Source organism: Tinamus guttatus, unplaced genomic scaffold (genome assembly GCF_059628265.1).
Source record: "Tinamus guttatus ecotype Peru unplaced genomic scaffold, ASM5962826v1 Tinamus_guttatus_pri_ptg000232l, whole genome shotgun sequence".
Lineage (NCBI taxonomy): Eukaryota > Metazoa > Chordata > Aves > Tinamiformes > Tinamidae > Tinamus > Tinamus guttatus.
Window position 1 is genome coordinate 933,641 of NW_028288766.1, and position 16,330 is coordinate 949,970.

Consider the following 16,330-nt stretch of genomic DNA (forward strand, 5'->3'; position numbering starts at 1 on the left):
TTCAGTGAAGTCGATAATAGTTGTTAAATCTTATCTTTTGAGAGCGGGTTTGCTTTTGTTTATTCCCTTCCTCCCCATGGAATTTGACCTAACTGTATTGATTTCTTTGATTTCTTTTTTGTTATTTTTGGCTTGTTTTTCTTTGCCACATCTGCAACTTCCAAACTGCTTTTTTTTTTTCTGTCAAGATGTCATCCTTCTTATTATTCTTCATAGTCTCATAGAATCCGTGTTTTCATGTGAATACATTGTTGCAGAAACAGCATGTCCCATTTATATATCGTAGTGCCTGATCCATTGTCTCCATATCAGTCCCTTTTGACTAGCAATAGCGTCAATATTACTGCTTGTACCTTAATCTAGATCCATATAATTTCTGAATGAAAAATCCCAGTAATGGTGAAAGCTTATCAGGCTTTTGCAGAAGGAGGCTCTTTGGGAACAGGAGTGCACCAGTGACTGCAATAAGCCTGTCTCCTCCAGGGACTTGTTGTTCAGCCTGAGGCAAGACCGATTGCCCGAGCACTCCACACCCTTTCTGCGTGTGGTCGCTGCTGTGTTGTCAGTGTGGGGTTTGTGTGAGATAGTTCCCTGGGATAGGCTGCCTCCTTGGCTGTTGTCACGTCTGTAGAAGGTGACTTTTCCTTGGCCGTAGCAGGAGCTGCGCGGGTTGCGTGTGCGGCTGCGCGAGGAGGGTTCCCTCTGCTGAAGCCCTCCCAGCCCCGGCTCCGCTGGAGCCTTTCCTGTTCGCTGCTTTCAGCAATTTGGTTTTCCTGAAATTTCCCCCGGGCATGGTTTGTGATTTGCTTGTGTATCCTTTTCTTCTTGATTTCAATATTTGACGGAAGCATGGTCTTAACGATGGACGATTTTCCAAGACTCACGGCTCCTTCCAAGGTCTTTGGTACCTCTGTAAACCCCGTGGCCTGGAAACCTCTACCATTTGTACTGGAATCAAGTCATGGGGCAGGATGCTGTGGGGGCAGATGCCTCCTGTGTTTTCCAGCAGTTGCCTGCAGTGATACAGGACAAAGCTTAATGCTTTCCTCATGCAAAGGGTTGGATCCGACCCTTTCTGTCTCAGAAGGCTCCTGCTATGGACTTTAGAACATTCCAGGAGGGTTTTGTTGTTATTTAATATGGACAGTACAGGGAATTCTGGATATTCTCCATGAATTCTTCACTCCAGACATGTCCTCGCTTACCCGGTCCTCCTACATAGTATGGAACAGCAGCCTCCAGCATCTTGTAAGGCTGTGCCAAAAACAAATGAAAGATCAGAATCGCCTTGAGAGCACAGATTCTGTTAACTCACTCCTTTCCATCATCACTCATTGCAGTTGTTGCCAATAGATAACATTATATACATGTATCTAACGGTATAAAAGGACAAATTTGGCAAGATGATGGACTGTTTTGAATCACTTGCTTGGTTCAGAGCATCTGACTATCCAACACCTATTGCACAGCATACCCAAAGATACTGTTCATCAACCTGCTTTTAACTTTAGTTTCCCCAAATCCTGGGAAAACCTATGGGAGACTGATTGCCTCTCGGACAATTTGGAAATGCCTCTTTAGCTATGGTGTAAACAGCAATTTGGGCTTTGCCTGAGGACATGGTCTTTCACAGATCTGCTTGGCTCAAGTCCTTAACTCTCCAAGAGAGACTTTTTCCTTTGTGCATCTCTGATTCAAAACGAAGCCTGTGTGTTTGACACTTTCTGAACACACATTCACTCCCCCAAGGATTCCAGAGCCATATTGTAATTCCCCAGAGCACTCAACCTCTCAGTTTCTTCTTTTGCTCAGTGCAGACACTCTGAGATCTCAGAGGTTGGGGTCTTCTCTAAGAATGTATATACCTGGGTGCCAGGATCCCTGCGAGTGCACTGCTGCTTGTTGTGCCCGCCATGGGAATGCAGATGTTTCTGGGTACGGTTGTGTATGGAGTTCTGGCAAACTCTGTATTTAAAGCCTCATCCATGTGATAAAAATGTAATATGAATTCTTTTCATTGAAATTTTCTTTTTAAAATAAATGTAGATAGAGTGTTCTGTCCAGAGGGAAGCTATACTCTCCTGTTGAATCTTGCTGATAATTTAGGTAGTTTTTTAGAAAGTTTTGATACCTTTACAAGAAAAATCACACATACAGAGCATGTGTATGTTCGTGTCTATACATGAAACTGCGGATGTCTTTTGGCAATATCTATTCTAGGCTAGCCCTACATTAGGGCACTCTTCCACATGAAGAGAGTCTTTTTTTAGATCACTTTGGGAATTAGATTAAATTGCAGTGAAGTGCTCTTAATATAGAATGTGTTCACCTCAGGAGTTAGTGTGAAATAGCTTGGTGTACTTCAAGTTTAGACCTTAGCCTGTTTTGTGATAGCTTTTCTCTGTGTATGAGCCTCGAGAGAGCTTCTTATTTAACTCTCCAGTTCGAGAGCATTTTGAGTGAATGCTGTGGTATCATATTGGTAGTTCAAGAATATCAAAGGAGAGGATACGAGAGGGTTTTATGGAATACGAGTTATGGAATGTTACTGGTGTTAAAAGGACTTAAAATTCAATCTGTAACTTAAGATTTATCTTACTTGTATTTATTTGTGAAAATGAGTAACTAACACTATCTCTTAGCTTTTTCCCTCAAATACACTGCTGCATGCTTCCATGAAACTTGGGAATGGTGCCCGAAGGCCCTGGGGATTTTCATACAGAATGGTTGAGGTTGGAAGGGACGCCCGGAGATTGTCTTGTCCGACGTCCTGCTCAAGCAGGGACACTGGCCGCACATTGCCCAGGATTGTGTCCAGGTGGCTTCTGAGTGTCTCCAAGGAAGGAGGCTCCACAGCCTCTCTGGGCAGCCTGTGCCAGTGCTCAGGCACCCTCACAGTTGAGACATTTTCCCTCGTGTTCCAGTGGAGCTTCCCGTGTTGCAATTGGTGCCTGTTGGGCACCGCTGAGAAGAGCCTGGCCCCATGTGCCCCACGCATCATCCCCTCAGATACTTGCACACCGGAAGATCCCCCTCAGTCGTGTCTTCCCCAGCCAGAACAGGCCCAGCTCCCTCAGCCTCTCGTCAGAGGAGAGATGCTCCAGGCCCTTCATCCTCTTAGCAGCTCTGTGGTGGGCTTATTTTCCTTTTCTCTTTCCGTTAGCTTGAATGACTGTTGAGATGGTTAGAGTGAGCATGTGCGCTGCTCTGTATCTGTCACTGGTCTTCTAGGTGTAGGCTTAACGGAAGAAAAGCTCACCGTAGAGCTGAAGGGAGCAGGGAAGCAGAGAGCAATCCCCGGTTATTCTGGTGCTGTGGCAAAGGAGAGAATGAAGTTCTTCATCTTGGGAGTGGTTGTTTACATATTTGAGGTAAAATGAGCATAAAAAGACCAAAGCTGTTTTTTTAAAAGCCTTTTATAGTTGTTAGAAGGAGGATATTTATTTTCATTCTAGGACAACTTGTGGAAAAGTTACTTAATGCAAAAAAAAAAAAAAAAAGTAATTTCTTTTCCAAGTTAGCAATATTAATCAATCAGACTTGTGAAGAGCTCTGTTGCCAAATTAAATTCATAGCGTTATCCCTGTTGTTTTTACAGGCAGACTCCTAATAAATAGCAAGTCTTTTTTTTTTTTTTTTTTTTTTTGGCTATTCACATCTTTCTTAAATACGTAAATCGTCTGTTAATTCCATGTGTGTGAACTGAGGCCTGTTTGTGCTGATGGTAGAGAAATGCCCCTGTGACTTGTCACACTTGCCCACTTTGAGTGGGAGAAACTTAGGGGTCTCATGAGTTGTGTTTTTGGCTGGGAACAGGAGTTCACCTTTACATGAGACAGTGTCTGTGACCTGCTCAGAGGAGAGGAGGGAATCCAAGAGCAAGAATGGTTAATAGATCCAGCTAATACATCTTAGTTAATAGATCCATTAATGTCAAAGATGACTAATAGAGAACTACTTAAAACAGGATGCCTTTGGAAAGAGCATGCGTTTCAGATGCATCTTGCTCATGTGCTCTGGGAAAGCAGAGGTTTTGTTTGTTTATTTTTCCCCAGAAAGTCAGGATGAGTTTTGATGGGGTTTCAAGGTTGGTGGTGGGGTATCGCCACATCCAGGAGCCCGGCATTTCAAGGACTGTCACATCCCTCAGGTCTATCTTGCAGATCATGTTTGGGGATAGCTTGGCCGCCTGTCCTAATGCTGAGGTATGCGCAGGTTGCTGCTCATAGCTCTGGGTTTGCGCGCCGCAGCAGCGCACAGTATGTGTGTGTGTGTGTGTGTGTGTGTGTATATATATAAAAATGTATTCTAGAACAATTTGGGTGGCATGAGTACTTGAGTGTGGTGCTGTTTTGGTCCTCTGTTCCGAAATCAGCGGGAGTGGTGACAGGTTCTTCAGGAAAGGCTCAGGAAGAAGAGGGAATAAAGAGATGGGGACTGACCAGTCTGGAGAAGGAATATGAAGAAAACAAGCAGCGTGTTGTGGTCCTTCTGCCAGGAGGCTTTTCAGAGGACAAAAGCGTGGTGGGATACGTCCAGAGAGGTTGGAGCTTTAAACAGGTTGCTTTGGGTGCAGTGCTTCTGGACACGGGCGTTCTCGGGGCCCAGGTGCTGGAGCTGAGGCGGGCGCTCGAAGCGCTGCGCTGCCCGGGTCGCTCGCACTGAGGCGCTCGCAGTGACGCGAGGCCCAGCGAGGCCTCCGAGGCCTCGGGGAGCCTGGCAGTGGGGCAAGAGCGGCTCCGAGAAGAGCGTGACGTTTAGCTTCGGGATCATCCTGGAGTTGTTGCTCATTTTGATTTTAATAAAGGTTCGTGTGTGCCTGACGTGATGCACTGTGGTTGCCATCCCCTTTGTGTTTTGGAGGGGAGGCTTTTTCTGTGTTTTCTTCCATGTCAAGAGTCTTGTGGCAGTGGGAGGGGATGGTATCTTTGATGCTCCAGCCCTTTCAAACTTCTGTATTTTGTGTCTTTCTTCCTTTGGAATAAAACCAGTTCCTTTCTTACCTGATGTCCGTAGGTTTTTCCTGAGAGGAGCTGCATGGAAAGGGTGTCTCTTAGCAGGTTTTGGTCAGCAGCCGTGAAGCCAAGTAGCTCTGCTGAGCCCAATCTGCACCTGTGAGGGGAAGTGCCGAGCAGGGCTCGCATGTCTGCACCTCCGGGAAGATCATGTTGCGTTAATTAACGCTTAGTTTGCGTTTAGAAAGTATTATTTGTAGCTAAAAGCTGTTTATGTGTCTTTTAAACAAGCGTGGCTTTGCATTAGTTGACAATGCTTTTAATGCTTTTCATTTTTCCTTCAAGGCCTCCTTTTTTATGGAAGACTAACCTTTGAAAGGGGAGTATTTTTTGGGGAGAGGTTTTTGTCTTTGATCTACTGTGTGCTTCAAAATACTGAAATGCAGAACTTTTTTTATGAAATACATTTTTTTTTTTTTGCGTTGTAAAATATAGCTATAGTTAACTTGCAAGTAAGTGACCTCAATGCGAAATTATCATCGGTGGAGTCTATGGAAATGCAGTTACTTCTCTCTGGCATTTTTCTTTGCCGCAGTGCGAGTCCCACACTGCCCAGTGATGTAACGTTTGCCTGCTTTTAATTAGCACAAAGTCCTGCTTTACCTTGCTGTCTTTCCCCCCTCACTTGTGAAGACGGAGTGCCAAAAGCAGCCATCCCCTGCCCTTGGAGCACCACAAGCGCACACTGGTTGTGACCAAGATTAACAAACACGCTGTAAACATGAGGGCCGTTTTCAACCTGCAGCAGGTGGCTCCATCCCCCGGCGCAGAAGTCCTGCTTCTACAGCCAACAGGTTCTTGGTTCCCTCCTGAGCGTCGCAGACACGTGTTCGCTGCAGGAGGGGACGGGAGCCCTTCGGCGGTGGCCCTGCTCCACGGCCTGGTACCGCAGCCAGCCCCAAGCACCTGCTGCAGTTACAGAGAAACTTACGTCTCTCGCCGGTTGCAATGTGCTGTGTGCTGTTACAGCATCTTGGTCTGTCTTTTGTCCCTTCAAGTTCCTATTCATTTCCTCTCAAGTCTGAAAAGTAACATTCTGGCGTTGGATTGTGCCTTCAGAAGCCTGTTTGTGGGCGAGGATCAAAGCCCAGAGACAGGGACTCTCGTGCCCGGGGCTGCCGTGCTCTCCTCCACCCCCACCTCGTTGACACCACGGCTGGGACAAGAGCCATGGAGTCCTACGTGGAGGATTCGTAACCGGAATGGTTTAAGTTGCAGGTCTTTACCTTTCCTATGGGAAACCAAACCCTTGCATTGAGCGATGCAGTTTCATCTTGTTTTATTCACGGAAAAACTGGGTATTGGTGGTGTTCCTGCAATTGCCCTTTTAAGGGAATTCTTCTAAAGGTTCATAATCAAGGTAATATGGTTTGAAAGAGAAAAATATCTGAAGTATTAGTCATCAATTTGGCAAACATCAGACTTTTATTTATTCTGCTAAAATGGAAAAAGGAGTTTGATAAACTCTGTTTAAAAAAAAAAGCCGTCTCTGACAGTATATGATATTTTTCTTTAAGCCATTGAAAAACGTTGGACTGCCCCTTTCTCCTTCACAAAAAGTGATGCGGTAAGAGCAGAGTAAATACAGGCAGGAAAGAACAGAAAAAGTAAAATAAAACCTGATTATAGAATAGCCTCTTTGACAGGCAACACAATTAATCAGAACAGACTTGTAATCAGGGATGTGTTTACTTGCAGAAGTGTAACGTAAAAACTTTTCAAGGTGCTTTCTGAAATACAGGCAGAGAAATGCATAATCTTTTTGTTTTTTGTTAGCTTATGTTTACTACATAGTTCTCCACTTCATATGGGTCAAAATAAGCAATATGGGAATAGATAAGCAGTATTCCACCTATTTAGGTGAGTAGATGAGTCTACTTAATGCCATCACTGCCATCACCCACAATATTTTCAAGTTTCTTTTTTTAAAAAAAGGGCAGAACTTTAAAAACGAGTTTCTTCAAAACAGGGATGAGGAAAGAACAACAGGGATGAGAAACAAGAAACAATATCTGTTAGTGGCATTTAGTCGGCAATTTATTTGCATGTATTTTGCCTGTGTTTTTGAAGATGACGCATGCATGATATCCTGAAGTATCTGCAAGATAAAACCAGCAGGTTTCCAGTAGATTTTAACTAAGTCTTGCACTTCGGAACACTCCCGTTTTAGCCTGTAACCTGCTTTTCCAGGGTTTTCTAACCCTGAGCCCCATGCACACACGCACTCCAGTGCTTCAGTCTGAAAAAAATTATAAAAATTTTAACATGGAGATGGACAACAAACCCCAGACGTTGTCCTGTCCTTGCTTCTCTTATGAAAGATGATGATTTCTTGTCTACTTTGGAGTACAGAAATCCTGTGCCTTTTGTGCCATGAAGAACGGCCTGTTTACAGTCCATCAAATTCTGCCTATTTAAGTCACTGGGAAGAAGACCAAGAAGTCAAAATGTTTTATTTGCCAATTTTAATTGCAAGTTGTTTAGACTTGAGAAATATCTCATTGTCTGTGAATCTATTAAAATATTCATCACCACATGGGGGCGAGGGGGGAGTTGTTTCCCTCTCGGCAAAGTGGCGTCTATACTTCTCCATTCATTCCCATTTTCCTTTTAAGACTGCTATGCTCTATATGATCTTGTCAACCAAGGGCTTTGGTTTATTGTAGGTACCATTTTTTTTTCCATGTATTGACCTCCTGTTGGCTGGAGGAGAAGGCCTCTGCTTTTTCCTTGCACTCTTGATGCTGTTAGAGCATCGAAGGGAGTGGGAGAAGGAAAGAGCTGAGTGTTAGTGTGTCACCCAAGTCTAAAACTTTTAGAAACTTACTGTAGTGGTGTTAGAACATCAGATACAGCTTTCCCTCCCTGCCCCCGCCCCCACGCCCTTACTAAAAATAGTAAATTATGATTGGTCTGTTTGATAGCTTAGGATTTATTTTCCTAAATTCTAAAATGAATTTATTAGATGCCTTTACCCCCTTGAATTTTGCTCTCTGCACAGGGTGTATTTTTGTAGCATTTCAGTAACTTTCAGGTGAATGAGTTTCATACTTACTATGTGTTTATAATATTGTGAGGAGCATGTTTTCCTGCTAAATGGGGATTTCAAAACTGATGAACCAATAAAATATTAATTACTAATAATTAATATAATTAACTGTCTCAAATTATTTACAGGTACATCCACCTTTATGGAAGCATTAGCAGCCAATGGTACAAGCAACATACAGTCATCTGTAACAGGAGTGTCAGCCAGCAAACGGAGATTCATCGATGACAGGAGAGATCAGCCCTTCGATAAAAGGCTGCGCTTCAGCGTGAGGCAAACGGAGAGCGCCTACCGGTACAGAGACATTGTTGTCAGAAAACAAGATGGGTTCACACACATTTTGCTATCGACGAAATCATCTGAAAATAATTCACTAAATCCAGAGGTGAGAACAATATGGAATTTTGGGGGGAGGATGCAGAAAGAATCCCAAGTGTCTGCAGCCCCTTATTGAAGCACAAGCGTAGGCGAAACTCGATTTGAGGTGGTGCTTGCAGCCTATTCTGCATTTGGTTCTGTTTTGTTACTCTTTGACAACTTGATTTTTAGTATAATTGAGTTTTATTTATTAACTTTGTAAACTACATTATCTGAATATTTAGATGTACTGTCTTATTATAAATGTGCTGATTTATTAGGTGCAACTTGGAGCAAACTTGAGCTTGATTTAAGGTGCTTTTTCTGAACTGGTTGCATATGCCATCTGCTGTCCAAATTATAGAAATGCTGAATGAATGCTGTAGTTACAGCTAACACCTAATAGATCTTTTCTTAATGATTTCATTATCTTAGCCTAATTACATTTTTTTTTTGAGATGCAAAGCATTTAATAGTGTGGTACTTTTTTATTATTCTTGGTTAATGAAAAAGTAAACTTTTTAAATATAATTGTTGAGTGGAAGCAATTAGAGATGTGAAAGATTCAGATCTGTCATGGGGAAAGAAGTTTTTAATAATACAATAAAAAAAAAGATTCTGATTAAATTTTGATGATTTTTCAGGTGATGAAGGAAGTCCAAAGTGCACTGAACACAGCAGCTGCAGATGACAGTAAACTTGTGCTGTTCAGTGCAGTTGGTAGCATTTTCTGCTGTGGTCTCGATTTTATTTATTTTATACGACGTTTAACAGATGATAGAAAAAAGGAAAGCACTAAGATGGCAGAAGCTATTAGGTATGTAAAATTATCTTCATTCACCTGAGTGGGTGTTATTCATTGTCTAGTCTAGCTTGTTTTATCTTCTGATAAAAATATAACTATACTCTCTCAAAAGCCTTTAATTCATTGAGAGCTCAAATATTCACCTGCTGTGTGATATGCGGAACTTCTTCATACTGCCTCTCTACCTGGGTTGTCATTTCATGCATCACCATTTATGCTATTAGAATTTAACTATGAAATACTGCTGTTATAATATTTCTGTAGTTGAAACTGGTTTTGAAGACTCAAACTCTGGGGCCCTTTTATGTACATAAACACAAGACATGCATCTTGTATTTATGAGTAACCTAATATATACCAGTATATACAAGTATTTATGAGTAACCTGTACACGGAGCAGTGCAACGATGGATGTTCTGGATGAGATCAGTGCTAGTGAACAGCATCCCAACACTAGCTACCAAATCTTATATTTAAATAAAATGGGATGACCAGCTACAGACTAGAGGAGTTTTTATATGAGGATAAAAAAAAAATAAACCATGGATCATAGAGAAGCTTTTTCATTCTATGCAAAGTAGTTTATCCAGTGTGGTTTTGAAGGCCTGAGATCCCGGATTAGCTTTTGTTTTCTTCAGAATGTCTCTATTCCCTCAGAGACCTCAATGTTTCAGTGACAGATTCTCTATGTTTTATTGTTGTTATCAATATTTATGTCCCTGAAAGGGGGACATGGCAACATTTAAAGCCTGCTTTTGTGTAGGCACAGTTGGCTGATGGAATAATGACAGTAATATTTTTCAAAGGAAAACTTCCAGTCATCCGTACATGTTCTGCTCGTGCAGAGACTTCAGATGCTGGCAGCGCGCAGAGGCTTTTAACTGTGAGCTTCTGCCATTATATTTAATTCAGGCTCTTTCAAAGCCTGCGTCGGGTCGCACCACTGCTTGTTAATCCAGCAGAAAAATGTAGAGGTGAATTAAAGTACCAAACAGATGCTCTGCAAATATAATAATGGTATTTTTCATATATATACTCAAGCTTGTCCTCTGTGGAGCAATCAGACGTGATTACTGGTGTTACCCTGAGTCTCTGGGTGGGCTCTTTGGCTGGCTGCTTGGATAGGGTGGTTCCTAGAGAGTTTGTATCGCTCAGAAGTAATGAATTAGTGGGAGGCAGGGTAATCGTGAGCAATGTACAGAGCAGAGAGCAAAGAGCAAGCGGGCCGTGAGGACGGGTAGGCGCCCTGCGGTCAGACGGGGCCGCAGCAGCCCCTGAGGCACCCGCTTGTGCCTCCACAGCACCCAGCAGGGCCCTGTCAGTCGCACGGGGAGGCACCGCCGCGCGGGCCCTGCCAGGAGGTGCCCGGGGAATGTGGGGGCTGCGCTGAGTCCCCGCGAGCGGCGGCAGGAACGGCCTGTGGGCAGAGCCCTGGTGCTGGGGGTGAGTCTGTGCCAAGCTCTCGAGGGCTGGGACGTTTTACTGCCACCAGGTGTAGTGAGCGCACGTTTTTGTTTCTCTTCAGGAATTTTGTGAACACTTTTATTCAGTTTAAGAAGCCCATCATTGTAGCAGTGAACGGCCCAGCTATTGGACTCGGCGCGTCTATATTGCCGCTGTGCGACGTGGTCTGGGCCAACGAGAAGGCTTGGTTCCAGACCCCATACACTACATTCGGACAGAGTCCAGATGGATGTTCCTCCCTCACGTTCCCCCGGATAATGGGCTTGGCTTCTGTAAGTAGCTTGTGGGGCAGGGGGTGGCAGCAGCTCAGTGCAGTGCTGAGACGTTATCTCGAGCTATTTTAAGGGTTGTTTTTGTTTGCTGTTTTATTTATTTGTTTTTCCTCTTTCTCTCTCTCTCTCTCTCTCTCTCTCTCTCATCCAAACTTTTCATGAGAAAACGGTATTTATACCTTCTTTGCTGGACGCTTTTGCAACTGGTTTTCGAGTCAGCACACGACCCGGGCAGTGAGCAGGGGCCTCCTCAGGACCCCGCTCCGAGGTGCAGTCGCTCGCTCGCGACCAGCACCATAGCGTCGGCGCCGGGCGCCCTCGGTGCCACCGTGCGGAGCGGGGTGTGCGGCTGCGGCAGCACCGGCGTGCTGGGTCTGCCCGGCCGGGGAGGACTCTGCCAGTGCCTGGTGTTGGTGGGGCCTGATGGAGACGGTCCCGTCTTTTTTTCCTTTGTGAAGGGATTTTTTTTTCCAGTTTTCTGCTGTCCATTTACACTGTTGCTGAATTGAAAAAGGGTAACTTTTTGTTTTGAAATGGTGAAGAATTACGTTATTGCTGAAACTACAAGCTACATGTTATTTAGTTTTGCGGGTTTTTGCTTTCCAAATAGATGAAAGAATGAAATACAATCAAAAGCTATTTAAAAGCCACTTAGCTGTATTATTTTCAGGTTGTTTACTATTTTTATACTGCATTCACTGAAAATTTAGACTTCCATCCCATTCCAATTTGAAAATGAATTGTAACAATACCAAACAGGTGCCTACAGCAACATGTAAATGTATCGTAAAAAAAAAAATTTCCATGTAGACATTTATTGATTAAGAGATGAGATATAAATACATTGGACATATTAAAAGCACCTAAAGTTTGAGCAGCTCTTGTGACTAAGTGTATAATGTCTGGATTTAGTTATTAGAAGAAAACAGAAAGGGTAAATGAAATATATTAATAAAGTTATAAAACTGTCTTTAATATTTTAGCATGTTTCAAACTACTGATTGTTCCTTTCCCTTTTTATTTGGCCATCCATCCGTCCACCCGTTCATCCATCCATCCATCCCCATTCTTCAGAGACTTGTGGTTGTTATTTTATTTTGTTTTTTAGAAACTGTGCTTTTATACAAGCAGCTCTTCCCCAGTATATGTTCATGTGCTCGGTGGCTGCTCTCATTTTGATAATTTAGAGGAGATGTTGCCGTCTGTGAAAGCTTCCCGTCGTCACGCTTCCATAGTGCTCGGGAGCTGTTTCAGTGCAGACGGGAAGGGCAGTGGGGTGAAGTCCAGGCCGATGCTCTCCCACCGCCCTTGCCCTTGACATGGCAGCAACATCAGTGCTGTAATGAACACGGGCACGAAATTGAAGTTATTACTCGGTGAACTTCATTAGCATACTGAAATTTCTGAAGACAAAGTCTGCTTTCTATCCGTTAGAAGGGACAGAGAAGTCAGTAGAAATGTGCAATGGCAAGAATGGGATAGGAAATAAGCCAAAACAAAAACAAATTAAATACATCATATGAAAGAAATGTATCCATCTGTAGCCATCACAAAAATTGTCATAAATATATTAATTCTGAGATATTAGTTCCACTTTTAATTGTTTTTATTCAGATTCAATGCTGCCTGTTCATGATCAGAGCTAAGTGAAAGTCTCCAGGGAAGATATTTCCAATGATACTGAGCTTGTGAGGTCAGTCTTGACTGTTGAGCAGGAAGATGTTTTTCACAGATCACGTTTGACACAGAATTCAGGATCACAGGAAGTCTGAAGCCAAGACCTTAGAGTTCACAACTGGTTCTGTATTAGGAGTATCAAGAATTTTAGAAGAATTCTGAAACTGCTCCTGAGCCTTTAGAGCAGCCTACACTAGAGCGAGGTGAGGTCTGTTCGGGGGGACGTGTTCTCCTGCGTGCGCCGGCCGTGCCGTTGGCCGCTTGCTGAGGACGCGCCGGCTGAGGCGTCGCCGCTGCGCTCGGCGCTCCGCGCGCTCCCTGCGCGGCCCCGGCTGGGCCTCTCCCCCGCAGCTGCCCCTCGGGAGCCGGCAGGAGAGGGACAGAGTAGAAAACGAGAGTTAACAGCGACATGGTTTCAATTAGCAGTGAGATATTTTTATCATCTTCGTTTTTGTGTTCTTTTTCCCCCCCCTTTTTTATATCCTAATTCTTGGTATTTCTTGGTGTTGATTTCTCACTACAGATGCAAGACACAATCAAATTATTGAAATTTCTTAGTAGTGGGTCTCCCTGGATCTGCGTACAGATCCAGAGTGATAGGCCAGAGCAAAACACTTGCTTTGAGAAACCTGTTAGCCGAGGACCCTAACGAGAGCGTGGATTTCTTAATTGCTTAACAATTAAGATGATCCCCCCGTTATTATTTGTTGTTTTTAATGTTAAAAAAAAAAAAAAGAAAAAAAGAAAAAAACTTTCTTAGTATCTACTGAGTTTAGGAAGAAAAAAATGTAAGGGTGCTTTGGCATTCATTTCTTTCCCCATCACCAAAGTTACACGTGAAGAGAGTGTAGAATTTACCACTTGACTTTACATTTCTGAACTTCCGAAACTCCAGCAGATTAACTTGGCATTTTGGTCCTTGGTACAACTGCTGAGTATCCTTTAATATAATTCTGAAAGATGTTTCCTGTATCTCCTTAGGAAAATTATTCCTATTTTGATCAACATGTTTGTACCATTTACTGGCTAGAGTTTCAAGTTAGTGTGTTCATATACAGTCTAGAAAATTAGAGACATAGTTACAGTAGTTGATGAACCTTTTATATATGTTCACTTTTACCAGAACCTTTCACAGAAGGTAGAACTAAAAGGATATATAAATTGTGCCTTTAGTTTGACTTTTTTTTTTTTTTCTTTTGAACAAGTGTGAATCACACCTTACGCGAGACCTGCGTAAGAGACCATGGTGCCCTTCATGGAAAAGCTCCCAGGGAGCAGCTCTTTGTGTGCCCACAGCCTGGGGCCAGCAAACAAGCTCTCCCAGGACCCCCAGTTTGTGCTTCAGCACTAGTGATCCAGCTCCAAGCCCTGCATTTCCTCTTCAAAAGGGCAGTACTAAGAACATAATGATTGGAACATTTGAAATAATACTTAACTAAAAGTTGCTATCATAATCAGCAATTATTATTCAGCATTTTGTTCTAAGAAATGCTACACCTGTTGGCTTTGGGTTCTTTTTATTTTATTTGTTTTTTTGATGTTTTCTAACAAAAACTGCCTCATTTCCCGTAGTCCAGGAGACCAGTGATGACTTTGTCAAAGTTTCAGTGTAAATTACTCATTCAGAGGCAGTAGAAATGATATTTTGAGTTGGTAATTACTCTAAATTTTCGTCTTCAGTGACTGTTTCTGTGCAGATACCAGTTCGAACAAAAAACCACGTGTAAGAAACTTCGCTAAAACTCAAATTAAAGCACATGCATCAATGGCTGTAGGGTGAGATTTTTAACACAAGAAACTGTTAAAACAGTGAAATGTGTGATAATTACAGCTCAAATATTACAAAACAAGAGCTCTTACTGTATAGACTGTATTATTCTGTTCAGTATATTTTTAGGTTCATGCTTTTAAACTGTGTGTAACATCTTATTGGAAAGAATACTATTTAAAAGAAGAACAATATTGTATTAGCTTTTGAAAGAATTTCAGTTGAATACTGACCTTCTGAGTAACATGGGAATATTTCCTTTCCATGAATTTGGTCATGAATTGGAATATGTCCCCTTCACTTCAGTAGTCCAGCTATGTCAAATGTTATATTCTAAATGAAATGCTGTATTGATGGAGACTGTTGAGCAGTCTTGAAAATAAACTTAGGTTTCCAAAAAAAGGATAGTAGTAAAAAGCACTTTAGCTGCAGAATACTTAAATAAATCAATAATAAATACTTAACTGTGCTTTCCTTCCAAGAGGGCAGTTCCCAAGAGGTCATCTGCCAAAACTGGATTATCTTCATAGTTTATAAATAATGTCAATTTTCAGAAAAGAGTAGGCTGTAGGTGACATCCTTGTTATTACAAAGAGTAACTTGATGTCTGTTACTACGTCAAAGATTTCTCAGACATTGTGGCCTGTTACCACAGTTGCTTCCAATTAATCAAATCGGCAACTTCAAGAAAACTCGAGCTGACGACGGCAGCTCACGAATGGCAAATGACAAAAGACCCTTTCATGTTTCCTGTTGAATCGTGTATTGTGAGACCTGTGCACCTTGAGACCTACCGACGCAGTGCAGGTGACACCCCGAACAGCCCATGTGTAGGCAAGGCTCCAGTAGCTGGAAGTAGTGGGAAGAGCGTAACGAAACTGTGTCTTACCTAGTGCAGGCATTTTCCTTCTTTGTTTTGAACATTTTCCTTTAATGAGTTTTGCCTCATTACATTTCATACCAGAAGTAACTTTTTATCCCTCCAGGCCAATGAGATGTTGTTCAGTGGAAGGAAGCTGACCGCGCAGGAAGCTTGTGCCAAAGGACTCGTGTCTCAAGTGTTCTGGCCGGGAACATTCACACAGGAAGTAATGGTTCGAATTAAGGAACTTGTCACATGTAATTCAGTTGTAAGTTTCACTTATTTTCTTATGGTACACCTTTATAATTAGGGTATAAAATTAATCTAATTATTTTTATACTGCACCCTTTTTCTTAGAAAGACAGTTTTCATGGAACAAGGGCCACAACTTTGGGTTACACTGCCTTTAACAAATTTCTATATATATTTTTTAAGTGTCTTTCTGACCTCTTCTCTATCACATACCATTACTTTTTGTGTTGAATTACATTAAACAAACAGAGTTTGTCAGAAGTTCTTTTACTTGAAGTATAAATGATGTAAACAGTTGTCCTCTGAGCTGCATCGAATCACAGAAACCATGTCTCAACTTTTGCGCTCATGAGATTTATTTAAATTGTTCTACCAAAAAAAAGGTACCTATAATTAAAATACAGACGGTATTCAGCTCTCACTGGAGAAATGGGAACGGATGCCACTATCTGTAAAATAATAATAGTAGCAAAACTGTCTGGGGCTAATGTGAGTATGAAGAGAAACAGCCAAATAAATGGAAACTTCTTGCAGTTTTTTAACCACCTGCTTAGTCTTGAACAAAATCACACTGGTTTAGGGACTGGAGATCTATTCTACTTGCATCTAAACATATCTTCACATTTAAGAACCGCTTCTTCAATACATATCTTCTTTAAGTATCATATATAGTAGAAAATAAGAAATATTTACAAATGTAACAAAAACATAATCCTTGCGATTGTGCTGAAATTGCAATTTACCCATGATGCATAGTTCAAGAAGTCTGTCTGTCTTAGTTGACTGCATTCCTGGTACTGGCTAAAACT

The 16,330-nt window shown here is 42.2% G+C and overlaps 1 protein-coding gene across 1 annotated transcript in view; it reads left to right on the plus strand.

Moving 5' to 3' along the window:
* CDYL (chromodomain Y like) overlaps positions 1–16,330 on the plus strand; it is a 95,947-nt gene that overhangs the window by 78,642 nt on the left and 975 nt on the right. Inside the window, exons 3-6 of the mRNA XM_088525651.1 lie at positions 8,193–8,449; positions 9,066–9,238; positions 10,752–10,962; positions 15,394–15,537. Of these exons, the coding sequence (XP_088381777.1) occupies positions 8,193–8,449; positions 9,066–9,238; positions 10,752–10,962; positions 15,394–15,537 (785 nt within the window). The remainder of the gene's footprint in view (positions 1–8,192; positions 8,450–9,065; positions 9,239–10,751; positions 10,963–15,393; positions 15,538–16,330) is intronic.